Source organism: Drosophila ficusphila, unplaced genomic scaffold, assembly GCF_018152265.1.
Source record: "Drosophila ficusphila isolate 14025-0441.05 unplaced genomic scaffold, ASM1815226v1 contig_791, whole genome shotgun sequence".
NCBI lineage: Eukaryota > Metazoa > Arthropoda > Insecta > Diptera > Drosophilidae > Drosophila > Drosophila ficusphila.
Window position 1 is genome coordinate 6,844,420 of NW_025064737.1, and position 26,626 is coordinate 6,871,045.

A 26,626-nucleotide genomic window follows, 5' to 3' on the forward strand; every position below is an offset into this window, starting at 1 on the left:
ACTCCTGGTTTTGTTTCTCATCTCAATATTAAATCTCCTCCAATGTAAAAAGCTTTCGTCTGCGAGCATGCGCCCAGAACAAGGGACTCAAATCGAGTGATTTCCCTTTGAGAGCTTTTCGCTTCTCTCTGGCTCGAAAGTAACGTCCTTTATGAATGGCCTCCTGTTGCTCGAGACATAACAGGTGGCAAGGCTTTGAGAGATAGCTTTAATGGAGCTGTTGATTGCTCACCGAAACTGGAGCCCGAAAGTAGAGACAAGTTCACCCCCAAAGCGTATCGATGGGGCTCTGGCTTGAGTGCCAGCTTTCGAGCACCTTGACACTGTGACACACTAAAAAAAGTCGAGGCAAATTTAAATTGTGGCAACAAACACACAAGGACCGTGTCTGGCTCAGGGCTGCTGCCTTGAATTTTGTTTATGGCTCTGATGTGGATTAACTTGGCTGCGTGGCACTGCTTTTACGTATGAAAGTGGCTTTGTTGCTTCGTAGCCTGATATTTTTCCTTGTAAAGTTTAAAATGAATGGTAAACGTGCCAAAAATTATACACTTATGTGAGGATGTCCATGGGGGTCTTTTTCAATAATTAATTATTTAGAGCCTTCCATTTTCATAATGAACAATACATTTAAGCAATAAGCAATAATTTAAGAACAATACAATTGCATTAAATTTTATTCGTAGATGAAAATAATATAACGAGTTCATATATTATATGTTGTAATGTTCCAGAAACATAGCTTGAAAACTGAGACTAATGTAGATAGAAACGGGCAAACGAACAGATGGACAGACTGATAGGGCTATATTGATTCACAAGTTAATGCTGATAAGGTAAATGAATTCACTATCGAGATCTTAACTAAAGTGAACCTGTACCTTTGAGCTAACGATTTGCTCATCATCTTATTCTGGTCACCATATTATTCTGGGGGGAATAAGGGTCACCATCACAGAAAGTTTAAATCGATAATTAGACTTTGAAATTATTCCTCTCCCATTGGATCGAACAAACTTTGTCCACTTCTCAGATTCAGACTTATAATTTAATAAGCGTTACAGTCAGCTCGGGGGAGGAGCTGCGCTGTTGACTCTCTTCAGTGGCTGCTTAATTAGCCGTGGGTTGGTATTTTTCCAGTTGGCCAAAGCACTCTAATTGAGTCTTCCAATGGGTTGTGCAGGTGGGTGGCAAAGAAAACGGTTTTTCTTAGTAAAATTAAAACGATATCTGCGATGCAGAAGTTCCTAGAACTATTCATGTTCATACACAAATATTTATTTTGTTGAAGCACGACAAAATTAGTAATTGGTATTAAATTTAACAAGTATGTTTAGGTTCGAAAACAAATAGTTGTTTCGTAATCATTATATCCAATTTATTCAGATCGTTTAATAAGATTTAAATGATTCTGGTATAGGAATGAGTGTGTTTAAATTCGATATCAAATAGTTTTGTTTCTTAATCATTATATCCAATCAATTCAGTTCTTGTAATGTTTTACATTGATTTGGTATAGGAATTAGATGTTGACATCAATAATAATCAGTGTGTTTAACATTCAAAGTCACATGGTTTCATTTTTTTTTTTTAATTTAATCCAATTTCTGTAATTTGATTTACATTCTTTTGGTAAAGGAATGGATGAAGGTATATTGGCATTAATAACAACCAGTGTGTTTTACACTTAATGTCACAAAGTTGCGTTTTTAAAAATTGTATAATTAAGTTTCTGTAATTTGTTTGAAATTTTTTTTTTGTTATTTCCGCCTTGGAAAGGCGTTAAAATTTACATTAAATGAGTAACCTTACTGCAAGGTTTTATAAATAAATGTTGGTATTTTAAAAAAATTTTAGTTGATAAAACACAGGAGTGATTTTTAACTTGGTTTTTATGTGGTTATTGTAAGCCAATTAAAAAAAAAATGTTGTAATCAATTTTAAATGGCTTAAATAATATAAATGATCTAGGAAGTACCAGCTGGTTTTGAATTGTTGGCAGGTGGTGGAGCCTGGTTTTGTGGTTTGCCAGAAGATTGCTGCTGATTTTTTTGGTTTGCTGCCTTTTTATTTTGATTTTGGTTCTGGTTATTCGGATTTTGGCGATTTTGGTCTGGATTCTGGCGATTCGGTTGAGGATTCTGGCGATTCGGATCTGGATTCTGACGGTTTACTTGATTAGGATTATACCTTTGTGGGCGATTTGGTTGATAGCGATTCTGATTCGGCTGCTGATGATTAGAGTTCTGCTGATTATGTTGATTCGGATACTGTTGGTTCTGCTGTCCTACATTTTGTGGCACCCATTTTGGTCGAGGTCCATTGGGTTGACCACTGGGTCCAGCATGAATTGGATAAGGCTGAGCTCCTGGAAAGTTCATTGGAGGCGATGCTCCCGGATGCCTGAAGACGTTTTGCTGTTGACGAGGTGGAAATCGAGGTCCGTTCCAATGAGCTCTAGGTCCTTGATTTTGCATAGGACCACGTGGCCTATAGCCGGGCGGCCGGTAATTAAACCTATTGGGCTGCGGCGGATTCATGGACTGAATGTTAAGAGACGGAGTGTTGCGAAACGGATTATTGGGATTCTGCAGATTCATCATGTTGACCGGTGGTCCATATATATTCTGGCTATATCCGTTCTCGGCCTGAAGCTGTGCCTGCAGTTGCTGAGGGGTTTGGAAGGGATTTCTCGGGTTTTGATTGGGCAACTGGGCGCTTTCAGCTGCCGGCTGATTTTGGCTAGAAACTTCAGCTGGTTCTGCTGGTTTTACCGGCGTGTCTAGCTTCGCCTCATCCAGCTTTTGAATTATTTTTTCCATTTTTTTCTTATGCTCGCGTTCGCCTTCCTTACGCTGCCAGTGGTGGTATAGATGAGCTTTTAGATCTAGCAACAACTCGGTGGAAAAATCGCACTGGTTGCAACGCAATGGCCTCTGAAGCTGAAGCTCCTTAAACTTCTCCTCCGACATAGGTTCAATGGAGCCCTGGAGGCTGAGCATCATGTGGACCATTTGAAAGGGCATAAATATCTCCGTATTAAAGCTATTCCAGTGGCGCGGACGTTTCATAGCCATGGAGTAAAAATCATCTGATATTACGTGCAGATTGAGGCGGTTCCAAAAGGTGTGGACTTTAAAACCAATGCGAAAGTTAACTGACTCCAGGTGTTCCTGCTTTTCGATTATTTGATTGGCCAGTTCCATCATGTGATCCAACAAAGGCAGCTGTTCTCCAGTTATCTAATGAAACACCCGAACCCTTAATAACGAACACAAAGACTTTTAACGGACCCACCTTAGTTACATCCCCCAACTCCTCCTTAGCCACTACGCGAAAGTGATACTGCGATTTAGGGAAATCCGCTTTGATGACCACCGCCCGATCAGTCTCGATAAGGAAGTTCCTCTTGTCATTTAGCTTGCGCTTTAGCTCATCCCGAAAAAACGCCTTTTCGTCTTTTTCCATTTTAATTGATTCGCCTGTGTAACAATTGTGTAAATCACCGAAATTTAACCGAGAAAAGCTCTGGATAATATCTCAAAAATCAGCCGGGAGTGCTGGAAAAGATTCCAAACTGACTGTTCTCGGTTCTTTAGAGGGAAGAACTGGTTCTCTAGTACGTACTAGTGGTTCGCTTGCGAATGTTATCTTGAAGGTGATCCACCAGATGCTCCTTGAGTGTTGGCAAATTTTTTCCCACAAAGTTGCACTGGTTGCAATTTAGCGGCTTGGACAGCAACTCGTCTACCAGCGATTTGGGCAGTCGCGCAAAGCAGTTATTTTTCTCCAGCTGTTCGCAAAGTTCTAAAACAATTAGTTAAATAAATATTAGTGCTTAAAAATACTACCCAAAATTTTGGTCACCCAAAACAAAAATAATCAAAGTATTCAATAAACAATCTAAGCAGGGTAATCCCATTAAAATGTAGTCAGTTCAATTATCAGTATCTAGGAAATCAAAACACTAGAAATATAACCTCTTACTTTTGTATGGCACAAATAGCTCGGTGTTGAAGGAGTTCCAGTGTTTTTTAGTCTTTAGACTTGGGGAAACAAAATCGGTGGATATAACATGCAAATGTAGCCTTTGCATGCTTGGCTCCGCATGAAATCCCACCTGAAAGTCCTCCCAGCGCACTCCTTTGACCTCCACAACGTTTCGGGCCAGAAGAAGAAGTTCCTCCAAGAGCGGCAGATGACTCTTGTTCAACTAAAATAACATTTTTAGTAGTATACAACATCTGGCGTTTTCAGCTTTTTTGCTCACCTGAAATATGCTCGAAATATCGGCTAAGGGAAGCACTAGGTAGTGATGCAGCGCCTTGGGAAACTTATCTGCTATAACAACTCCGAGTTCTGATGAAATTATCATGTTTTCGGGTTTTAACATGTCTTTGACTAATCCAGTTGACCAAGACATTGCAACTGATATTATTTTTAAAATTAGAGATTTAAGATTTCCCTTTGTTGATATATGTAATACCGGTTATTAACTGAACAATGTAACAATAACACGGAAAATAAAAACAGACAGAACAGCTGATCGAACTAAAGTGGTTTTAGTGTTGGAAAACAGGGAAACCCCGGTTAGAGGTGAAACTCTTACCGGTATTTTTGTTTAACCTTACACTGTAAAAAATGAATGGCATCGGTTCACAGAAGTTACGACGGTTTGATACACAAAGGTTTAGTTATGATATGTTTTGTAAGGGAGATTTTTTCACATTTTTCTGTTTTTATTTAATGTAAGCTTTCTCGCGCTTGTTGAACATACATCTAAAATGTAATTTCCCTTCGTCTCTCTTATCGACAGCCACAGAATAATAAGCAATAGTTTATAGTATTTATGATCGACAGGCCGGTATTTTTCGCCGATGCCAATGCGGTCACACTATTGTTTACCTTAATGGACGCATGCCGAATAAGTTGCAAAATTACGTGATAATTGTGCCGAAAAGCTGACTGAAATAGCCTTCACCATGGATGTCAAACCCGTGGTGGCACCCCAGCAACGCCCCCGTCTTATGGCGGAGCCGCTGCACATCCAGCGCTTAGAAGCGGCCCTCAACATGCGACCCTTCATGGACATGGCCAAAAGAGTTTTGCGGAAACCACTGAGCAGCAACGATGAAAGTGACGAGGAGCATGTGGTCAAAAGGGAGCAGGAGCCCCTGGATTCTGATGACTCCTCCACTGTGGGCGTAGTCAAGATGAGAAAATCCAAAAAGCGAAAGCATCGTTTACTGGGCAGCAAAGAGGGTGAGTTGGTAGTGAAGAAATGTGGAGTTCTGACTAAAAGTCTTCTTCACAGAGCGGCAAAGCGTCAAGGCGCAGCTGTATAACTTTAACGATCTGACCAGCGATCGAGAGTGGCTGTATGATGTCCTTCTGAGCGATACGGAAAGTGACGACCCCACAATTACGGAGGATGAGTATGTGCAGCAGCTGCTGAGGGAGCACGTCCGGGAGCAGCGACAGCGGAAGAACTACTATAAAAAGGCAACCGTGAGTATATACAGTTAGGGCCTAGAGATTCTCTAAGCTTAGAACTTTTACTTCAATTTAACCACAAAATATATTAGCAAGAAAATGTTTACTTATTTTTCCCCACTTTAATCCCTTTCAGAATGCCCAGTATGCATATTATGGCAGTGGTCTGCTATCGAACCACGACATTTTTGCCGAGCGCCAGCAGGCGACAGCAGGAGTACGAAAGAGGCGCCGTCGCACCAAGCAGGAGATCCTTATGGCTCGTTTGGCTGAAGCTCAAGCAGGACCAAAGCCGCCCAAGCAACGAAGAAGGGGTCGCAAGAAACGAGATATGATGGGATCACCAGAATCCGGAGAGGTGCCTCCGTCGGAGCTGGGCAAGTACTCATTTGGCGACACACTGCCCACCAACGAGGACGAAGACGAGGATGGTGGCGAGGTGGACTACAAGAGAGAGCTGGCCAGCCTGGCCCTGGATTATCCAGAAGAAGAGGAAATAGAGGAGGAGGTGGACGTGGTGGGCGGCGCCGAGGGTCAAGTGACTAAAGTCCGACGGAAGCGAAAGAACCCGGCTGCATTGGCCGCTCGACGTCGTCGCATCTGGCAGATTATGTCTAAAAAGGAGTCTGGCAGATTGCAACGCATCAAAAGTAATAATCACAAAGAAATGCTGGCCAATTGCAAGCGGGTGGCTGGCATGTGCGCTAAAGTGGTGCGCCAGCGGGCTCTCAACTCCCAAAGGATCATGAAGGAAACGGTGTGGCGTGCGAAGCGACTTACCAGGGAAATGCTCACCTATTGGAAGCGGTACGAGCGCGTGGAGCGGGATCAGCGGCGCAAACAAGAGCGCGAGGCGGAGGAACAGCGCAAACAGGACGTTGAACTTATCGAAGTGAAGCGCCAGCAGCGAAAGCTGAATTTCCTTATCACACAAACCGAGTTGTATGCCCATTTCATGTCCAAAAAACTCGGCCAGGGCACCGAGGAGGATCAGTTGCGCATTCTCAGCCAGCTGGACGAGGAGACCAACGCCAAGCTGGCGATTCAAGATGACTACGACGCAGGGGAGATGAAGCTGCTAGCTCAGGAGAACGCCGAGGCAGCCATTCAAAGGGATCTAGATAAAACCAGGGCATTCGATGTGTGTGTAAAGAAGGAGGAGGAGGAAGAAGAGGAACCGGAGCCAGAACCAGAAAAAGAACAAGAACAGGAGGGAGAGGTGGAAATTAAAGCAGAACCCCGCCCGGAGATGAAGGACCTACCGCAACCAAAGATGTTCAAGGGAACACTTAAGGGCTATCAAATCAAGGGCATGACCTGGCTGGCAAACATCTACGATCAGGGAATCAGTGGCATCCTGGCAGACGAAATGGGTTTGGGCAAGACAGTCCAATCTATTGCATTCCTTTGTCACGTAGCCGAGCACTACGGAGTGTGGGGTCCCTTTTTGGTGATCTCACCTGCATCCACACTGCACAATTGGCAGCAGGAGATGTCAAGATTCGTGCCAGACTTTAAGGTGGTGCCATATTGGGGTTCCCCTAGCGAACGAAAGATCCTGCGTCAGTTTTGGGATCAGAAACATCTGCACACCCGCGATGCCAGCTTCCATGTGGTGATTACTTCCTACCAGCTTGTGGTCAGCGATTACAAGTATTTCAACCGGATCAAGTGGCAGTACATGGTTTTGGACGAGGCACAAGCCATCAAGAGCGCCGCCTCCCAACGATGGAAGTTGCTATTGGGATTCAGCTGTCGGAATCGACTACTCCTTAGTGGCACTCCGATTCAGAACAGCATGGCAGAGCTCTGGGCACTGCTGCACTTCATCATGCCGACGTTGTTTGATTCCCATGATGAGTTTAACGAGTGGTTCTCAAAAGACATTGAATCCCATGCTGAAAACAAAACGGGCATTGATGAGAAACAAATCTCCAGGCTGCACATGATCCTCAAACCCTTTATGTTACGACGAATAAAGAAGGATGTGGAGAACGAGCTGTCGGATAAGATCGAGATTATGGTTTACTGCCCGCTGACCATTCGCCAAAAGTTGCTCTACAGGGCGCTGAAGAGTAAAATCCGGATTGAGGATCTTTTGCACCTGACCAGTGGATCCACTACCACTTCGACGTCCTCATCTGCCTCAAATCTTATGAATCTGGTCATGCAGTTCCGCAAGGTGTGCAATCATCCAGAGCTCTTTGAACGGAGAGATGCCAGGAGTCCGTTCTTTATGCGATGCGCGGAGTACACGATTCCCAGATTAGTTTACGAAGAAGGACTCACTCACAGATCACTTCCCAGTCGAAAGCATTTGCTCTACAATCGATTTAGTATCTTTAAATCGGAGTATATGCAAAAATCTCTTTTCGAGGATGTAAATGTGGATAGTTGCTTTGGCTTCACCCGTTTGTGTGATTTATCTGTGGGAGATATGGTGGATGTGACACTGAATGGACTGATTGACTTGTGAGTATACCGTAACCGATTTTAATTAAGTAGTTGCATCTTAATTTAAATAACTTCGTTCGCAGTCTTTTGCATTACCGTCGAGTGCTGGAGAAATATCCACTGGTCGCCTACCGCCGATTTTGGTGGAAAAAGCAACCTGACAGTCGGTATCAACTGCTGGAGCCAATGCTAGAAAACAAACTAGTTCTGGACTATATGCCTTCGGACAGTGTACTTAGGAACTTCCTTTTTACAGCGATGGTAAATTATTTAAATTTGCACATTTTTACAAAAAGAAAAATAACTTGTTTTCTAACAGACCACTCATGAGAGCAGCGTTTACGCTTTTGGTGACTACTTCACCTACAACATGCAAGAAACGATTGAACATCGTGTGATCCGCTCAAAGATTCTCAAAGAAAAAACCGCATTGATAGAGGAAATGGAGGAGTCCAAGCAGGAGTTGGAAATGGAATCTGTGGAGGTTCAAACAAAGTCGAATGCCAAGAGTGATGTAAAGGTGACCACTCTGCTACTGCTTCCCGAGTTTCCGCATCGCCCTCGAAAACCGAGGAGCTATAAATGTGAGCCGCTTTCGATGCCACGACTTCTTTACGATTTGGGTCAGAAAGTGCAAGCGGTAGATAGGCATTTATAGTGAGTTTTTATTAGCATTAAATTTAAATGGTTACTAAATATTTGTTAATTTTTTTATAGCTGTGAGAGCCGCAGTGCTGCCTGGACGCAGATTCGTCACGAGCAGTGCGAAAACAGCCAAGGCAGAGAGCTCGTCTCCAGCGGATTGGCCTTGTGCAAACCCCTCAGTGGTTGGTCCTCGATTGTGGTGCCTGACAAGGAGACTTTGATTACCGACGCCGGCAAGCTGTTTGTTTTGGATACCCTGCTTACTCGTCTCAAGGCGAATGGTCATCGAGTTCTCATCTACTCACAGATGACCAAGATGATTGACTTGCTGGAGGTGCGTTTTCAACGCCTTAAACCGTATTCTGTTTAACAAATATTTTATTTAATTTCCAGGAGTACATGTGGCACCGCAAGCATCGATACATGCGATTGGATGGCTCGAGCAAGATCTCCGCTCGTCGCGATATGGTTGCTGATTTCCAAACAAGGGCCGATATTTTCGTATTTCTGCTTTCAACGAGAGCTGGAGGCTTGGGAATTAATTTAACCGCTGCTGATACGGTGAGTACATTTTTCATAATAATGATGATTTTATTATCTTTAATTTAAATGACAAATATACCAATTAAAATAACAATTCCGAATACTCGTATTCTTAGCGAAATACAAATAATGTACCAATTGTCAACTTTGCCGCAATTTAGGAGCACATTTATTAGGAGTTCTTTCAACTGACTATCCATTAAAAAAAACATTTAGAAACTTGTATTAAGTTTATCCTTAGGCTAAAGTCATGCCGAAAACTTTCCAATCGTGTTATCTCCGAAAATTCAGTTATTTACATTTTTATAGAAGAAATCGACAATACCCGATAAATCTTATAAAATCAACATTTAGTCAAAATTATAAGTTTTGTGAACATGTCTTTAAACCGCTGTCTTGACCCCGTGGACAAGATGACTACCATGAAACTTCCTCAGATAAAGTCCAGCATAAATCCCTACCGACCAAAGCCAACGTTAATCCGCAGTGATTCCCCAAAACTGGAGAACGACAAGCGTAATGGGCTTGATTTGGAGTTGCCTTCGGAACAAGAGCCAATAGTCGTTAAAAGGGTGCGATGGGCTCCTATGTATGGAGACAGGAGCTCGAGTAAGTCCTCCACTTTCGTCTCCCGACTGGGCACCAAACCAAACCGATTTGATCAGGATACACCAGACGAAGTTAAACTGGCTAATAAACTGCGATTGGCGGTTCATCGCGGTGGCGGTTCCATAGATCCCGAGAAGAATTACGAACTGAAGGCCCAACTGTCTCCCCTCCTGCTGCCCTACAGTCAAGTGCAACGCATCCTGAAGGAGTGCGAATTGAACGAAAGGAATCACAGCACCTACAGCCTGCCCATGGACTACGGTCGTCAATTGGTCGCCATGATTTGCAAGGTCAGGACTGATAACCTCAGCGACCTGAAGCTTCGTTTAGCCAATTTTCTTAAGCAAGGCAAGGCGCGCTTTTTCAATAGGCATTTATTCACCGAAACTGGCTTGATTGAAGCCACCTTGCCCAGCAAATTATCATTTAGTTTTGACGATTTCAATCAAACCTTGCGAACGGATGCATTGTGGTGCAAGGCCACTGATTCCGCCATTGTCGATTTGGGCAAGGGCAATGTTTTGTTTAAGTGTCGACCATACGACCTGCGAGAGGTGACGGAAAAACTGCAGCAGTGCAAGTACAAGATTACCCACACGGAAGTGGGACATTGTCCAAACAAGCTGGTGAACTTAACCGATCGACAGATGACGCGTTACCAGGAGTTCCGTAAAAATCTTTTGCAGGACGAAGATGTAGTAAAAATTTATGACAATGTTCGTGCCCAGTAGCTCGAATCAGTGTATTCAATATTTTAAGTGAAGTGCAAATTAAAGTAAAAGTGCAATTTTAGGAGAAAATTTCATTTATTATCCTGAGAAGTAATTTTAAATAATAACAATGGAAAATCCCACATTTTCTAGTTTAAATTCCAAGATAAAAAGGTAACAAAAAGTTTGTAAAGTGTAGCTTTATCAATGCAATGGTAAACAAATCTGTAAGAAACCACTTTGCCAAGATTGATTAATAAGTCTAGCTTTTTAAAGAGCGTGAAATTTTAATTGACCAGTGCCTTGAGTAGGCACTTCATACCAATTGTTATATTAAGCAGAACTAAAAGATTACGGTTGCGGAAAGTTTTGCTGAATTAATTATCGAACAAGATCCTACTATTCTTTGTCATCCATTAATATATTTATTTCAGCTTTGAGAGAGTACGACATTTGCATATGATAGTACTTTATAACATTTTCGAATCAATTACATATCGATAATTTCAAAGAGGGAACTTTTATTACCTTTTAGCTCTCGCTATCAACTTGATGATTTCTGCATAGCTTTTCGACAATATTTAACTCGCCATTATAGAAGAGAGTTCGATGTCATTGTCTCAAGCCCGAAGGCGGAAAAACCCTGTGTGGCTCTTGTATCCATTTGCTAAACTACTTGTTCATGCATTGCGGCAGTCAAGGTTGAATCTTGATTCGGGGTGGTGGAGCGCTGGGATGCGGATGGGGATGAGCTGGGAGTGAGTGGCGGCAGACCATGATTTACTCGTGTGATCTTTATCGCCGCGTAACAATGAGACCCACCAATCCGAGTCCAGCGACCACGTAGAAGAATTCTCAGCCGAAAAGGATACAAAATCGAACCGAATCTTTGCATGTTTCTCCCCCAGCGCTTCTTGTTCGATTTCTGGTCGGTTCTGTCCGATCTTTTCTTTGGTTGCCTGCTCGTGTGAACATTTTCGCCCGGTTCCTAAATCATTTTGTCACCGGTTTTGATTTGTTATTTGCACTCCCTGGCCAAGAGTAATTTGGTTTCGGCTTCTACTCCTCTGCCAGTTTATAGCCAGGTTCTCAGGCTCAGTTCAGTTGCTGGATTGGCCTCCCCGTCTCGCTTTCTCAGTTTTGTGTCCACAGTTGACTAATTCGATGTTGGTATTTCGGCAGACTGATTGTTCACCATTCAAAGATCTTTTATAACTCATCGTGGTTTGGGAAGATTCCGCGAGGTGACTCAGAACCAACCTTTAATAGTTGTTTGAATTTTAAAAATCCTCTATTGAAAAAAATGTATTAATAAATAAATATTATTTAAAAATGTAATAATGTCATACTATATCCCTAATATAAAATACAAGACAATTTTACGGTAAAAATTATATTTTACTTACAAATATTAATGATATCTTAGTCCCAAAAAAAAAAAAAAATTAGCCAATTTCAACAACCTCTTAAATTATGTCAAGAATTTTTATTTCTTTTTCGATATAATTTCTCAAACACCAACGAGAAGAGCTTTGCCCCTCATTCTTCTCCTTTGAGAACATTCGACAAGAACAAAAGTATTTCCCGTTCATGTCTTTGTCGCATACCAAAATAATTTGACCAAAAAACTCAACACTTTGGCATTTCTTCAGAGAAGAGGAAGGAAAAAGTGTACCAGTTACATTTTAAATGACACAAAGCCCAAAATTTAATTGTATTTAATGCTATTTATAAGCAAATTGTATTGTTGATATCAAGTTCACTTGGGACTTGTTAAATGGATCTCCTCAAGTCATTATAATGCGGGACTCGATTCGGTTTCGGCTGGCAAGATTTATGACATTTTCTAAAGCAGCTCAAAGTCTTTAAGTAGCCGGCTGTCTACTGATCTTGATATGCCCAACACGTTTCTGGATTTAGTGCAATTCATTGGGTGTAGGAGTCCGCTCTTTCTCCACTTCCCACCTTTCCTCACTTTTTGGGGACTGTCTATGTCCGTGATAGTCTGCTAAATTTTCAGATTTTATTGCATCATATTTGCAAATCTTTTCTCTTGAAAATACAATTAAAGCGTGCTGTTTTAGAAACAGAGTTCAAGAACTTTGTTCTTTTTAAGTCATTTCAAGTTGTCGGATCTTGACATTCTAAAGGGCACTCTCATCGTCCACTTATCTTCGATTAGTCATGGCAATTAATACTCTAGGCAGTTAGCCCGTCAATTGATTTGCTAATTGAGCAAAGGACAAGTGGACTAGTTGAAAACGCCAAGATTAAATAATCATTTTGTTGAAATTCAATACTGGTTCGTTAATTGATTAAATGTGTAAGGTTGTATAATAAAAAGTTAATAATATTAAGATGTAAAGTATTTTATTAAGCCAAATTATTGGTGGTTATTGATAATAATACATTTTTAAAACAAAAAATAGAATTAGTTCTAAAATCTAAAAAAAAAATTCTACTGATTGAGATCTCAGTCCTCCAGCCATTCGGCCACGAGCTTGATCAGCTTCTGCTTGGAGGCCACCAGAGCGGCACTATCGGTGGCACTGATCGATCCGGTATCCGGACAATGGGAGGCGTCGGGGATAATGGTGGCTCCCTGGGCCACTCCAGCACCCACCTTGCTCCAGCCATCCAAAGCGCCTTGCACAAAGTAGATGTTGGTGGCGTTGACGTCTAGGCCTCCAAACTTATTGTTCGTTGCCCGGATTTTGGAGTGGATGCCAGCAGAGTCGTATTTCGAGCCAAAGACTCCCTCGCATGTGTCCTCGTACAGAGTAGCCGGGAAGGTAGATCCAAAGGGTTGGCTGCTGCTGCCCGAAGATTGGAACCATCCGAATTCGTTGCAGGTCTGGAAAATCCAAGGCAAGTCGCCTTAAAAGAGAGGAAAATGTCGGTTATAAAAAAGAGTAAACTTTAAGTTAAAATCACTTACTGTCTTCGTAGTTCTCCTTGGACCATTCGTAGTATCCCACCGCTCCGTTGAAGGTGGTACTCAGGCATTCTCCAGAATGTTCGTTGATTTTCCAGTTGATGAACTTCGACAAAGCCACAGAATCATCGTCACTAAACTCTCGCAGAATAGAACAGTACTTGGGAATGTCGTAGTTTTCTGGCCTAAAGAGAACATTTTAAATCAAAATAAGTTCGTTTGGTTGGTTCGTACCACTTACTTTTGGTATTGAGCAATGCCGGCAAAAATATTGGCAATAGTGCTGAATATCTGCCAGCGATCCTTTTCGTTGGTAGCGTTAAAGTTGGAGCACAGATTTAGTTCCTTCGCGGCTTGAGTGCCATTTCCAATATCGAAAAGGTTCTCGTAGTAGGCAGTAGCATTGTCGATCAGATCGTAGCAATATTGTCCTCCAAGGGTGGCATAGGACTCGCCAACAACTTTCATGTAGTCCTTGAAGTTCACCTTGGCCACGATCGGAGCAGAGGAGGCCCAGCTTCCCCTGATGACATCGGGATAGAGCTTCCTGATCCAGGTGGCCATGGTGGCCGAGTAGGAGCAGCCAGACACCACTACCTTGGAATCCTTGTACTTGTCCTCCTCCTTCAGGGTTTTAATTACGTTGATCACATCGGCCAAAGCCTGTTCGACATTCTGGTATTTCTCGAGGTTCTCGGTAGACAGAGGACTAAAGGTGTTGGTTTTTAAATACTAACATTAAAAGAACCCTTTGTGTTTGTCTAACTTACGTTATTGGGAAACTCTCGCCAAAGAAACGATGTTCGGTGTAGACCAGGGCACCTTTGTGACTTTTAGCAATGTCCTTCCAGAGTCCAGAGGTAATGCCACTTGGATCGATAGCCCATTCTCCACCGAGGTAGATGAAAATGGGGTTGCCATCAACAAAGTACTTAGTGTTGATATAGACGCGCTAAGGAACAAAATAAGAGTTGGAGTAGAGAAGTATACTAAAGCTTCGTAAGAATCTTACATCCTGCCATGTGGCATTGTTGCTATCGTCAAAATTGTCCAGCTTTTGGGTGAACCAGCGCTCCTCCACCTTGGTGGCCCTGGTCTTCAATGGTTCAACTGGAGGACCTCTGTGCAAATCCCTCAGAGATTTGACGAAGGCATTTGGCTCCGGCCTCTGTTCACCCAGACTGGCTGCCGCGGTCAGGGGTGCCAACAAGGCTACTACTACGATAATATAATTCATATTGCTTGATAGTTCACTAGTTTGCGAATGATTTTCCACCATTGGTGGTCGACTATTTATTGGAAAATATTCCCTACTGGCTGCCGCATCAGCCGTAGATAGCGTCTTTTGGCACTTGATTGCAAGGCAAACAAATATAGGAAAATATATAACACTGATAATGTCAAGGGTTCTTTGTCTGTATCGCGCCCTGAATTACCTTATTTGAGCTAGGTTCATTATAATGCTTTTGGAATACCAAAAGTCATCTATTGTGCAACAATTTCCTAAGATCTGAGTGAAGCTATTTACGTAACTGATAATAGACTCACCAAAAATAATATTGTGGGGTTGAAGATATTTCAGTAAACTATAATAAAATTAATCTTAATTAAAGCGGAAAATTGTAATTATAGTTGTAATAGGTTTTTTACTAACTTTAATGTAATTCAATTACATTATGTGTGTATTTCTAAGCTTTACAAGTATTAAAAAATTTGAATAGCTCAATGAGGCAATAGAATCAAAACGAAAACCATTTTTTAAAGTTAATACTGGCAAAGCCCTTCTTCCAAGTTTTAAAAAACCATTTGTGAGCATGGTGTAAAAATTGGTCTACATCAATATTTTACACATGTCGCCTTATTATAAATTTTTCCTGTTATTAAACTAATGAGCTAAAAACATTACCTATTTGTTGCATTGCTTACTTAGTTGTAACAAGTTGTTCACTTACTTTAATGTTATTAAATATACATTACATCTGTATTTCTAACCTTTGCAAATTCTAACAAATTTTATTTTAAATAGTTCATAAATAGATTAAGCAGTTAATGTGAAGCGTTTATGAGAATGGTATAAGAAATGATCTACATGAATATCTTACATTTTCGCCATATTATTAAACTTTTCCCAATACTAAACTCATGAAGTAATAATATTACCTATTTGTTGCATTGCTTACACGTGCCTCAACACTTGTTAATTTAATCCCATATAAGCAAACGCGACAAATTTATTGACCATTGTTGTGTTACCAAATATTTACTTTTTCACGTTCCTTGGTCAATAAGCCGGCTTCTTATCGTGATGTAAGAAAAGAACCTTGCAAAATTACATTCGTTGAATCATTTGTCTTATCAAGTATGTCAAAAAAAAAAAAAAACTTTGCAAAATTATTTTCTCTATTATTTTTCTAATCAAGTACAGTCAATACTTAATAATATGGTCTATTAATTCCAGCTTAATAGTGTTAACAAAAGTGTTCTATAATATTTAAACCCAAATAGATGTTCACTTAGCCTTCAAAATTGTTATATTAGAAACCACATTTATTTCTAACTTTTAGGTTGCTTCGACTACTGTTTCACGATTTCGCCAGGATAAGAATTTTCTTTTCTTCCGTTTAAACTCAACCGAAAAACCTTGCATACTTTTCGGCTTTACGTAGTTTTAAAGAAAATGTGTTTTTCATAGCGCCCATGCAATTGATCATCATTTAAAATTACCGGGTCCAATATAATGGGTAATTTATGTAACTTCATAATAATTCCGATAAATAAGTAGAACTAGAGTGCTGTATAAAATGAGAAGATACAAGCTTTTAAAATTTCTTACAAAAGTTTAACGTTATAGAGGAAAACATTAAGTTCTGTTTTTCTTTTATTACAAAAAATAATATAAAATATTGAAAATCTTCGGCCAAGAAATCTAAGCCAACCACTGGCGCACCAGTTCGGCGAGTTTTTCCTTGGAGGCACGCATTTCCTCAGAGTCTGTAGACCTGACCGATCCAAAGTCGGAGCAATGCGAGGCATTGGCGATGACGGTGGCTCCCTCTGCCACTCCATGGCCCATGGGGTTCCACGGATCCAGGGCACCGTGGGTCATGTAGACATTCTCCACTCCGGGCTCCATGCCACCAAAGTACTCGTTGGTCTGGGCCGCGTTGTTGTTGATCTGTTCATTTCCGTATTGCGAACTGAAGACATCTCCGCAGAGGGTCGTGTAAAGGGTGGCAGGGAACTTGGTGCCGAAGGGCTGGTTCCTAGATCCAGAGCTTTGGTACCAGCCATACTCATTGCAGGTCTGGTAATACCAAGGACGACCTGTAAAAAAGATATTCAAGTGATAGTGATAGTTTTTGGTTTATCATAAAAGAGTCAACCACATACCAGAATCGAAGTGTTCCACTCCCCACAGATAGTATTCAACAGTGCTGTCGTAGCTGGCATCGATGCAATTTGGCATTCCCCAGGCCCAGTAAACAAAGTTGGCAATGGCCGTGGCATCATCTCGGAAGCTCAAAAGGTAGTCGCAGTAATACTCAATATCTCCGGTGCTATAAGAGGTATATTGATGGATATTAAGTAAATTATTTTTGCTTTAAATTGTTATAGTATCAATAATTGGTGGACGGTATTGATTGTAAAATAAGTTCCATAAGCATTCATTTGTTGCCAACTCCGCAAGAAATCTCTTTAGTATGTTTTCATGATGTGATATAGCAGAAAAGATTTTTGTTAAACGCCATAAAGAAAAAAATATTCACTTATTTTCAACAAGTGAAATAAGTATTGAAAAAATCAATAAAAATGTCAATATGTTTTGGCTGGGTTTTGCCTACTTGTAAATATTTATACCTTACTTCATACTTCTCCTACCTTTGGTATTGTGCCACGCCAGAAAAGACGTTCGAGATACTTCCGAACAGGGACCACAAGTCCAGATCGTTTTGGTCATCAAAGCTGTTGCACAGGCGCAACATGGCCCTAGCTTCGGCTCCACGCTTGTTGGCGAACAAGGACTCCAGCTCGGCGATGCCGTTCTCAATCCTGTTGTAGCACTGCTGTCCGCCCAGCTGGAGGAAGGCCTGGCCCACCACCTCCTTGTACTCGGTGAAGTCAACCTTGGCCAAGATGGGGGCACTGGAGGCCCAGCCACCGACAACCAAGTCGGGATAGAGGCGCTTGAACCACACCACCATGGTGGCCGAGTAGGAACCACCAGCCAGCACCACCTTTGAGTTGGCCAGCTGGGCGTTCTCCGACTTGAAGGTCTCAATGAAATGGGCCACATCGGCCAAAGCCTGCTTTACATCCAGATACTTGAGGTTCTCCGTGGACATGGTTCTTTGAAGGATTTATGATTAATTTAAAGTAACAGCAAGGTTTTAAGGCTACTCACGTGGTGGGAACACTTTGGCCGTAGTAACGATGTTCGGTGTACACGAGAACACCATTGTGCTCAGCGGCCATATCGTACCAGTGGCCAGCACTGACCATACTCTGCTCGATCTCCCACTCGCCACCCAGGTAAATGAAAATGGGACTTCCCTCAGTTTGGAACTCATCATTGACCAAATAACGCTAAAATGCACATTCTTATCTTTAGCTTGCAATTGCATTGAGAAACTGAGACTTGCTATGAAGTTACATAAACACTTTTCAAAGTAATTAAGTTGAATTTTCGTAATACTGACCATCTGATAAGTGCCTGTGTTGCTATCGTCAAAGTTATCCAGTTTCTGGGTGATCCATTTCTCCTCGACATTAACCCTTTTGGTCATCACCTGCTGCGGCGGACCGCGGTTCAAGTTCTTCAAAGTCTTGACCAAAACGGGCACATCCTTAACATTGTAGGTGTCCAAGGATTGGACTAGGCCTACAGCCAAGACCACAGCAAGGCAGACCAGACCCAGAGCAGCCATTTTCGCAAATGAACTAACTATTCGGACCGATTTAGGCTTTTAAGTTAGCCATCAACTCAACACGAGTTCTCTAGTAATTTGCGGCCACGATAAGGATTGTAAATTTCTCATACTTGATAAGTGACCAGCGGCATGATATGATAGCCATCAACTGGGCGATTGCCGTCCATCATAAATCGATCGGTGCTTATGTGAATCTTTTCTAGAGTTAGTTGGTAATTCCCATTCACGGCCGGTCAACCAAAATCACAGCTGCGACATGATAACTTTATCAGCCGGTTTTTGCCCAAGTCATGGCCAATAATCGCACATTAATTGTACATAAAAGAATTGTTAAATGTCATTTGTTTTTAATGAGTTCTCATTTAAATAACAACTTTTTTTCATTAATTAAGATAAAACAATTACGTAGATCTGTATCGACAATAATTAATATTAGATAGAGTAACAAGTCATTAACCACTAATACGTTTTTATTTTGTCGATATCTTATCTAATCTTGATAAGATTTTTTAATGTGTTTGCTGGTTTGTGTGCCACCTAAACTTAAATCTTATATACATTTAGAAGACCTTTCATTTTCTGTGACGGCTTTTGTGATTATTTAACCCACTCGCGAACCAGTTCTGCAATGCGTTCCTTTGAGGCTTTCATCTCAGCAGTGTCACTAGAGCTGATCGAATTGAAGTCCTTGCAGTGGGCATACTCTGCAAAATCAAGAGTTGATAACTTCTGTTTGATAAAATAGTTCTTCATTAACTCACCTGGAATGATTGTAGCCTGATCGGCGTCCTGAATTCCCATCGCCCTCCAGGGATCCAGTTGACCATGGGTGAGGTAAACGTTTTCCACGCCAGGAGACAATCCTCCAAAGTATTGATTGGTGGTGCTCACCTGGTTGGAAATGAACTCGTTGCCATACTGAGAGCCATAGAGATCGGCACACATGGTGGTGTAGTAGGTGACAGGGAACTTGGTTCCAAAGGGTTGGGCACTGGAGCCGGAGGTCTGATACCAACCATACTCATTGCAGGTCTGGAAAATCCACTGACGCACTAAAATATAAAGGGTTCATTAAAATTTAAAACATAAAATATAGATGTTCTAAATAATGCTAAGCACTTACTAATATTGCCATTGTAGGAGGTATCCAAAAGCACTCCCATTATTCCATCATAGCTAAGATCGGCGCACTTTTCATTGCTATCTAAAAATTCATCCAACAGATAACCAGCGACACCAATAAGATCACTCGACCCTGCCATTATCTTCTGGCAAACACCCTCGATCTGACCAGCACTAAAAGGGGAAAATAAATTTGAATTTCATTCGAAAGTTTATAATTATTTTACTCACTTGTGAGTTTGTACCACACCCGCAAAGATATCGGAAATCTCGCTGAACAAAGTCCAGACATCGAGATCGCTATAGACATCGAAGGGCTCGCAAAGTTTAAGCAGGGCCTTGACTTCAGCTCCTCGTTTGGTGGCTATCATGGACTCCATTTCGGCGATTCCGTTCTCAATTCGCTTGTAGCACGCCGATCCACCCATTTGCTCGATAGATTGGCCGGTGACTTCCTTGTATTCTGTAGATAATTTTAGATTTATTACTGTGTTAGCAAGAAATAGATTAAAATTCAGCTTACCAACAAAGTTAACCTTGGCAAAGAGCGGCGCACTTGAGGCCCAACCTCCAGCCACCAAATCGGGGTAGACCTTCTTGAACCAGGTGACCATTGTGGCCGAGTAGGAGCCACCCACAATAATGACCTTCGAGTCGGACAAACCCTCATGGTTCTGCTTGATGGTAGTGATGAAATGAGCCAGATCAGCCAAGGACTGGTTCACACTCAGATACTTAATGTTTTCGTTGGAAAGATCGCTATAAAAAACCAATATTTTCTTAAAGCTGCTCTCCATTATTTTAAAAGATTTTCTTACGGCAAGGGTTTGCTTTGTCCATAGTAACGATGTTCAGTGTAGGCCAAAAGGGCATTGTGTTCCTTGGCCATGTCGTAAAGATGGCCACCAGTAATTCTGCCAGCAGAAATCTCCCATTCTCCTCCAAGATAAATAAATAGAGGTGCACCGGATTGATAAAGAGCATCGTTAAGCATATAACGCTAGAAATTAATTAAAAAAATATGTATTAACACAAGTATTATCTTTATTATTCCCATTGGGATTACGTAAAAAAGTAATATATACCATTTGCCAGGTGCGCGTTTCTGACTCATTGAAGTGATCCAACTTCTGTTCGATCCAAAGGGTCTGCACTACATCCGCTCGGCTCTGAGAGGTCGTCAGTGGAGGCTCTTCATGGATCCTCTTGAAGGTCCTCTCAAAAATACTTCCATTGGCTTGACCCAAGGCCAAAACGGCCAGAGAAATTCCAAGCAAGAACTTCATCGTCGATCGCCGAGTGTTGAATTAGGACTGATCAACTAATTTCAACAACTTATATGCAAACTAAATCGCTTGTTTAGCTCAAAGCCAAATCTTATCGCCATAGAAGTACTTAATTAGTGTTTTTTGTGCCAGTAAATAATATTATCAACCGGGTTAACATGATTGTTGGTATTTAGCGCGCTTGCTTTTATTCGCATGAAAGCCATGCGGCGTCTTATCGAGTGGTTTTGTGGTCGCAACGACTGTTTCAATTATCAATCATTTGGTTTCACTCACTCAACATAAGGGCACTTAAAGTGCAGGTAATAGAGTTACCCGATAAGAACTAAACAAGTTGTAGTACAATGATGAATGACAAACTAAATCAGCAACGTTTATGAAATATTTTAAAAATGGGTTGTTTAAAAAAAAGGATGTTTGCGAATGATTTAGGAGTTTGGGATATGTTAAAATTATTTTAGGGATAATTTTAAAATAGGTGTTTCTAAAAAAAGAAAAATGCAGTCAATACCATTACACAAAGTGTATTACTATGCCTAATCAATTTGTGAGGTCCTAAAACTATTTTTAAAATAGGTGTTTATAAGATAAACCTAGTTTCAAGAATTTTGGTAATAAAGTTACACGGCACTGGTTATAGGGGAGACCGGGGGGTTTTGAGACGTGTTTTGTTTTTTGACAAAAAATATAATAGAAAAGCCATTTTTCTGCCCGTACAAATTTTTAAATCATAGTTCAGTGTAATTTCACTCAGACAAGAGTATAATTAGTTGAAATTTTAGTTCGACCTTCAAGTTTTGCCTGCCTGCTCAAAAGTTGTTTTTTATGGATTTTCGCAAGGTTCGGGGGGTTGTGAGACACAAATTTATAAGAATGAAAATGGCTTAATTTTATCAAAATTGTTATTTTTAATCTTTAATAAGGCATATTTTGTGGTCTACAATTTATTCAAATTGAAAAGATTTCGGCTTTTTCTCGATAGCAACCTCTTTTATAGCAGTCACAAAAACATTGACATCAATCGCAGATTTGGCAGTCTGACTATACTTATGACGCACCATGATGACTAAAGAAAGAAAAAAGATCATCAAAAACACTGAATCCATCAAAAATATCAAAATTATCATTAAACGTTTTACTTGTGTACAGAAACACTATATCAGGCTATAAAATACAATTTTATGTTCCTAGATGACGCGGTAATAGAATGTCTCATAACCCCCCGAGAACGTTGTCTCTCGACCCCCCAATAGCTATATTTTAAATATGGCTTCTGCTTTACGGACGCATTAAATGTTTATGCAAAATTTGTTCCGTGTTTCAAAAGGCTACTCACCAAGGAATGTTTCGGATGTATGCACTCTCGCAAATAGCTTGTAAAACAAAGCGAAAAGACAGCAAACACGAACGGTCTACAAAACTTTCGATCACAAAATTGGAGTTGCCATTTGGGAAGACATAAAGAATCGGCATGAGCGGAATACTTGTGATGTGGAAATGAAGATTGGAAACAAGCAAGAAGTTTCACAGTCAGCTGGTAGATGTCGCGCTTTTTAGTTCAGGGCTGTAAGCGCGTCTCACGACCCCCCGTGTCTCACGACCCCACGGTCTCCCCTACAAGGAGTAATGTAAACTTTTTTGAGACATTTTAAAGACAGTGTTAAAATGGAAAGTTGTAAAGCTTTTTTTATGTATTAAAAAAGGTGTTTTAATTTATTATTGGTTGGTGACTATTTTGCAACTTCTGAACTTCAAAATCAATGTCCATCTTCAAAATTTTTATAGACGGCTTATCGTTTTTCGTCGATTTTTCCAGATCTTCGCAGTGAGTTGCACCTTAATCAATTCAAATAGATAAGTAGTTCAGTAAGATATATAATAAAGTTATAGTTACCTTCTAAAATATAGGTTCGATTATGTTTTCTCACTTTGGTAACTGACCACGCATCTAGTTCCGGTTGGGTCAAAAAAACTCGTCGAAAACTTTCATTGCTTTCCATATCCTGAAAATTACGATCGGTTTTTTTTACCTTTCTGTTTATATAACAGAAAGAAAACGTATGTCCAAAAACATCAGTACACATATCAAGCCAAAAATCACGGGGGACGTATTTAGAGGTTTTAAAATTTCCAAGCTCACTACAACATTGGTACAGCCAAAGGCGAGCTGAAATATAAGTATTAAATAAAGAAGTTTCTTATGAAAGGCAGTTCTCAGTTACCTGAATCCGTGGTATAATGAATATCCTTTAGAGATTCCAAACTAGAAACAGAGTCGTAGCATTTCGTAGAATCTCCATGAAGTTCTTTCTTGAGATAAGATGCAAATGATGTTCGGGAAATTTCATCACAAGCCTTTTGAATACTTTTTACCATAAGGAAAGTATATTATTATATTTTTATTCTGTAATACATGTTAACCGATTATCTTACTTTTCATCTTGCACTAAAGTTCCAATGACTCTTGTTAAGATCTCAAAAAGATTAAAAACATAACTATCATTTGTATGGTCAAATCCACAAATATTCATTTCTATTAATTCTTTGAGGTCATGTTTGTCTATTTCGGCCTTAAGAGTATCAAAACCCTTTGTTATGTGACTATGACACTCCTTACCTCCAATTTTAAGAATAAGTTTGAAGACATTCGCATAGAACTCCCAAAACTCAGTTTTAAATCGAACCGGAGCACTGGAAGCCCATCCCAAGTCAATCAAACTGGGATAAAGTTTGGCAAACCAGGGGACCATAAGCCCCGAATACGATCCTCCCACCAGAAATACCTTGGATTCACCGAAATAAGTTGTGTTTTCTTTTAAAGAGCGAATTAAAGTAGCCACATCCGCCATGGCCTGCGGAACTGTGAGATATCTTAAAGAATGCAGGTCGAGAAGTCTGAAACGAATTATATAACAATTTAACTTTGTTAATTTACGAATTTAATTTCATGTAAACGCACTTTGTCGGCTTACTTTCTCCATAGTAACGATGTTCGCTGTGTATCAGATACCCTCCATATCGTTTAGCTAAGTCATTAATATAACTACTGGTTAACATAATATTTGATTCATTTGTCGTAGGAGACCAAATTGAGCCAACGCCTCCCATAAAGAAAAATATGGTGCCGTTTGGCTTAAAATAATCTTCCTTTACCACATATCTCTAAAAAAAAAGGTGATTGATTTTGAAGCTTATTGAAAAGTTAAGTAATCTGTAAATTACCATTTTAAAAGTTCGAGGATCCTTATGAAAATGGTCCAATTTCTGCTCAATCCATCGAAATTCAAAGGCTTGATTGCTGCATTGAACCATAGAAATGCTACTGATGGTACTGAAATATATTAAAACTAGATTCTTATCAATACCCATTTTACTACTGTGAATTAGTTTAAAAGTTTGTTTGCTTTTATATAGGAAAGTAGTTCATATAGCAGTTAAATTCTTTAATTTTTCATGGATATATTATGCATGCTTGAATAAGTGCAACTAATATGTATTTATTAAGCAGTGTGACGAAAACTAGTGCGATGTCCAATAAAGTTTTACTTTTCTAAGAAAATATAACTAAAAATACATTTTTTTTTTATAAAAGCACCTATTGAATTTCGAATCTATTTCCGATTCGCAAAATTATGCAAAATAGGGTTAGTACATACAGACTTCCTGTGTTGTCTATTCAATCGAATATTTATTCCATTTAAGATTTCTCAATGGACAACTTCCTTCTTACGCCTCTGAATTGAGCTCAACACGTGTTCCAAATAAAAAAAGAAAACATCAATCCCTTGAGCAGTTCGATTTTAATTAGTCCCATCTCTCCAGCCGGAAACGCCACTCCCTCAAGACAACCCTTGAGAAACCGGCGGGAAATTACTGAACACTTGCACACCAAACACGTACCAAGTGCGGCTCAACAGGGGCATCGAAGGGTTAACACCGGTGGCGGTGTTTTCCTAGTTTTTTCTACTCCAGATAATAGACAGGAAAAGCGAAAAATTCGTGACACTACAAAGTAGTTCGATTCGAAGAAGAACCTAATAAATATGCAGGCTCGAAACCATCAAAGGAATAGCGAAAGGATGTGCGTGTTTAGAAACTATTTGCCTACTAATTTGTGTTAGCAAATGTTTTGTTGGAAAATTCATAATACATTACCCAAGAGCACTATCTACAATGTCATTTAATCCAATATTAAGTTATAATATTTACATTTATATCAATAATTGCTTATTAGATCTTTCAACTATTCTCCCCTCTTGTAGGTCATTTTTTACGACTCGGATTGGAATCCCACTGTCGATCAACAGGCCATGGATCGGGCCCATCGCTTGGGCCAAACCAAACAGGTGACTGTCTACCGACTCATCTGCAAAGGAACCATCGAGGAGAGGATTCTGCAGAGGGCCCGAGAAAAAAGCGAGGTGAGTGATCGGGGGACAGGAAACCCTACCAAACCGCAAACTCCTCAAGTTGCTCGGTTTTCCCTTTGTTCGGTCGCATATTAGGCACGTGCTTTGTTGGGCATAAAAACGCTCCTAAAAACCGAGGCTTTGTTGCGCCTTTGGGAATTTTAAAAAAATGCTCAATGCGAAACACGAGCACTTGCAGAAGATGGGATTTAAATGGTTTGGGTTGGTAAACCAACACCGGAAATTAATTATACAATTGGTTAGGCGACATTTCGGTTACGCCTCCTGGGTTCCCTATAAGTTTGAGTTTATCTCCACTTTCTTGTGCATTTATTGGCTTAATTACGAAAACAGAAATCCCTTTGATTACCATATGAAAGTATTTCGGTCCGACAAATAAGTAGTTTAGGAAGTTTGGGTACCCTTTGGCGCTATCCCTTTCCCTGTACGAGTTTCATTTCGTTTCCTGCCTTGAATTTCTAATTTTATTCAATCGAATATTTGTATTTTCTCCCCCGATTTCAGATACAACGCATGGTCATAAGTGGCGGCAATTTCAAACCCGACACACTCAAGCCCAAGGAAGTGGTTTCGTTGCTATTGGATGACGAGGAAATTGAGATGAAATGTGAGTAGATTAAAGATCTATATGGATTCGAATTATTTCAGATTAATTTATTTTATTTGTATTTATTCTGCAGATCGCCAAGAGGCCAACCTGCAGTCCTCTTCACCGATTCCAACAGCCACTCAAGGCGAACGCAAAAGACGACATCCCAATAAGGTGAGAACGATTTACCCCAAAGAAAATCTTGTTAGGACCGGGCGATCTGTGGGCCATTTCATGCATGATTCAGGCCGACTGCCTAATGGCTGTTTATTAGACCAAGTTTGCACTTGCTACACGACAAGATTCGTCGGTGCTTCCTAATGAAAGTAAATGATCTTTTGAGTGAGGCTCGAATTGCGAGTGCGTCCATATACAGAGAGCAAAAGCGAGGCGAAGCCCGGCTCGGTTGTTCTTGGCCTATGGCACTGCATTGGTGGTCATGGTCACGTGATTCATGCAACATCATAGAGCGCGCACACACACACAGCAGAAACGGCAACAAAGACAATTCAATTTGCTACAAAACTCAACTCATCGTCTTGGCTGGTCTTGGTCTGCTACATAGCGTGCTTTGAACCTACTTCATGAGCCATGAGCCACTAGCACTTCCAGCCGACTATATTCATTCATCCAAGTGTCGTACACATGGAGAAAATGCTAACCAAATTGGTCTTTAATCCATTATTATCTGGGCAAACTTTTAAATTTAAATATTTCCTTATTTTCGTCAATCGTAAAAGATAAAATTCGGATAACATTTCCAAACTTTTTTCCAAATGCCATTTTGAGTCAAGTTGTAATAAATTTAAACCAAATTTTGGGTATTATACTGTGTTGCATGTCGAATTCAATTATTTTTTACGGCTTCAGAAAGTCATAATT

General features: G+C 40.5%; 7 protein-coding genes across 9 annotated transcripts in view; 2 read left to right on the forward strand and 5 right to left on the reverse strand.

Moving 5' to 3' along the window:
• Window positions 1-1,244: 1,244 nt before the first annotated feature.
• LOC108101114 (aprataxin-like protein) lies at window positions 1,245-4,536 on the reverse strand. The gene is made up of 5 exons (XM_017205333.2): window positions 4,271-4,536; window positions 3,988-4,213; window positions 3,628-3,807; window positions 3,298-3,482; window positions 1,245-3,242 (listed from the first exon to the last, which is right to left on the reverse strand). Exons 1-5 carry the CDS (start codon window positions 4,421-4,423, stop codon window positions 1,968-1,970), a joined length of 2,019 nt encoding a protein of 672 aa, XP_017060822.1. The 5' UTR covers window positions 4,424-4,536; the 3' UTR covers window positions 1,245-1,967.
• Window positions 4,537-4,898: 362 nt separating this feature from the next.
• The window catches only part of LOC108101058 (chromatin-remodeling ATPase INO80), a 39,499-nt gene continuing 17,771 nt past the window's right edge, over window positions 4,899-26,626 (forward strand). The window contains exons 1-10 of the mRNA XM_017205245.2: window positions 4,899-5,262; window positions 5,315-5,508; window positions 5,630-7,965; window positions 8,031-8,208; window positions 8,267-8,604; window positions 8,665-8,926; window positions 8,986-9,153; window positions 24,988-25,146; window positions 25,660-25,762; window positions 25,836-25,918. Coding sequence (XP_017060734.1) covers window positions 4,983-5,262; window positions 5,315-5,508; window positions 5,630-7,965; window positions 8,031-8,208; window positions 8,267-8,604; window positions 8,665-8,926; window positions 8,986-9,153; window positions 24,988-25,146; window positions 25,660-25,762; window positions 25,836-25,918 — 4,101 coding nt within the window. The 5' untranslated portion in view covers window positions 4,899-4,982. The remainder of the gene's footprint in view (window positions 5,263-5,314; window positions 5,509-5,629; window positions 7,966-8,030; window positions 8,209-8,266; window positions 8,605-8,664; window positions 8,927-8,985; window positions 9,154-24,987; window positions 25,147-25,659; window positions 25,763-25,835; window positions 25,919-26,626) is intronic.
• LOC108101063 (probable transcriptional regulatory protein MHP7448_0474) lies at window positions 9,411-10,544 on the forward strand. 2 transcript variants are annotated; one of them, XM_017205252.2, is made up of 2 exons: window positions 9,616-9,744; window positions 9,801-10,544. In XM_017205252.2, the coding sequence occupies exons 1-2, from the start codon at window positions 9,727-9,729 to the stop codon at window positions 10,473-10,475; spliced, it is 693 nt and encodes a 230-aa protein (XP_017060741.1). In that variant the 5' UTR covers window positions 9,616-9,726; the 3' UTR covers window positions 10,476-10,544. The 2 variants fall into 2 exon arrangements, with proteins under 2 accessions (XP_017060739.1, XP_017060741.1); XM_017205250.2 differs by having other exon boundaries at window positions 9,411-10,544.
• LOC108101059 (putative serine protease K12H4.7) lies at window positions 12,808-14,645 on the reverse strand. The gene is made up of 5 exons (XM_017205246.2): window positions 14,402-14,645; window positions 14,160-14,341; window positions 13,631-14,098; window positions 13,393-13,574; window positions 12,808-13,331 (listed from the first exon to the last, which is right to left on the reverse strand). The coding sequence occupies exons 1-5, from the start codon at window positions 14,624-14,626 to the stop codon at window positions 12,928-12,930; spliced, it is 1,461 nt and encodes a 486-aa protein (XP_017060735.1). The 5' UTR covers window positions 14,627-14,645; the 3' UTR covers window positions 12,808-12,927.
• Window positions 16,250-18,348, reverse strand: LOC108101061 (thymus-specific serine protease). Its single transcript, XM_017205247.2, has 5 exons — window positions 18,087-18,348; window positions 17,792-17,973; window positions 17,269-17,736; window positions 16,780-16,946; window positions 16,250-16,713 (listed from the first exon to the last, which is right to left on the reverse strand). The coding sequence occupies exons 1-5, from the start codon at window positions 18,312-18,314 to the stop codon at window positions 16,316-16,318; spliced, it is 1,443 nt and encodes a 480-aa protein (XP_017060736.1). The 5' UTR covers window positions 18,315-18,348; the 3' UTR covers window positions 16,250-16,315.
• LOC108101062 (putative serine protease K12H4.7) lies at window positions 18,770-22,082 on the reverse strand. Of its 2 annotated transcripts, XM_017205249.2 has the most exons (8): window positions 22,062-22,082; window positions 20,525-21,050; window positions 20,258-20,439; window positions 19,963-20,198; window positions 19,671-19,902; window positions 19,441-19,613; window positions 19,079-19,369; window positions 18,770-19,021 (listed from the first exon to the last, which is right to left on the reverse strand). In XM_017205249.2, exons 2-8 carry the CDS (start codon window positions 20,723-20,725, stop codon window positions 18,915-18,917), a joined length of 1,422 nt encoding a protein of 473 aa, XP_017060738.1. In that variant the 5' UTR covers window positions 20,726-21,050; window positions 22,062-22,082; the 3' UTR covers window positions 18,770-18,914. The 2 variants fall into 2 exon arrangements, with proteins under 2 accessions (XP_017060738.1, XP_017060737.1); XM_017205248.1 differs by lacking the exon at window positions 22,062-22,082 and having other exon boundaries at window positions 20,525-21,080.
• Window positions 22,408-23,797, reverse strand: LOC108101064 (putative serine protease F56F10.1). The gene is made up of 5 exons (XM_017205253.1): window positions 23,698-23,797; window positions 23,159-23,620; window positions 22,948-23,090; window positions 22,620-22,892; window positions 22,408-22,561 (listed from the first exon to the last, which is right to left on the reverse strand). Exons 2-5 carry the CDS (start codon window positions 23,572-23,574, stop codon window positions 22,434-22,436), a joined length of 960 nt encoding a protein of 319 aa, XP_017060742.1. The 5' UTR covers window positions 23,575-23,620; window positions 23,698-23,797; the 3' UTR covers window positions 22,408-22,433.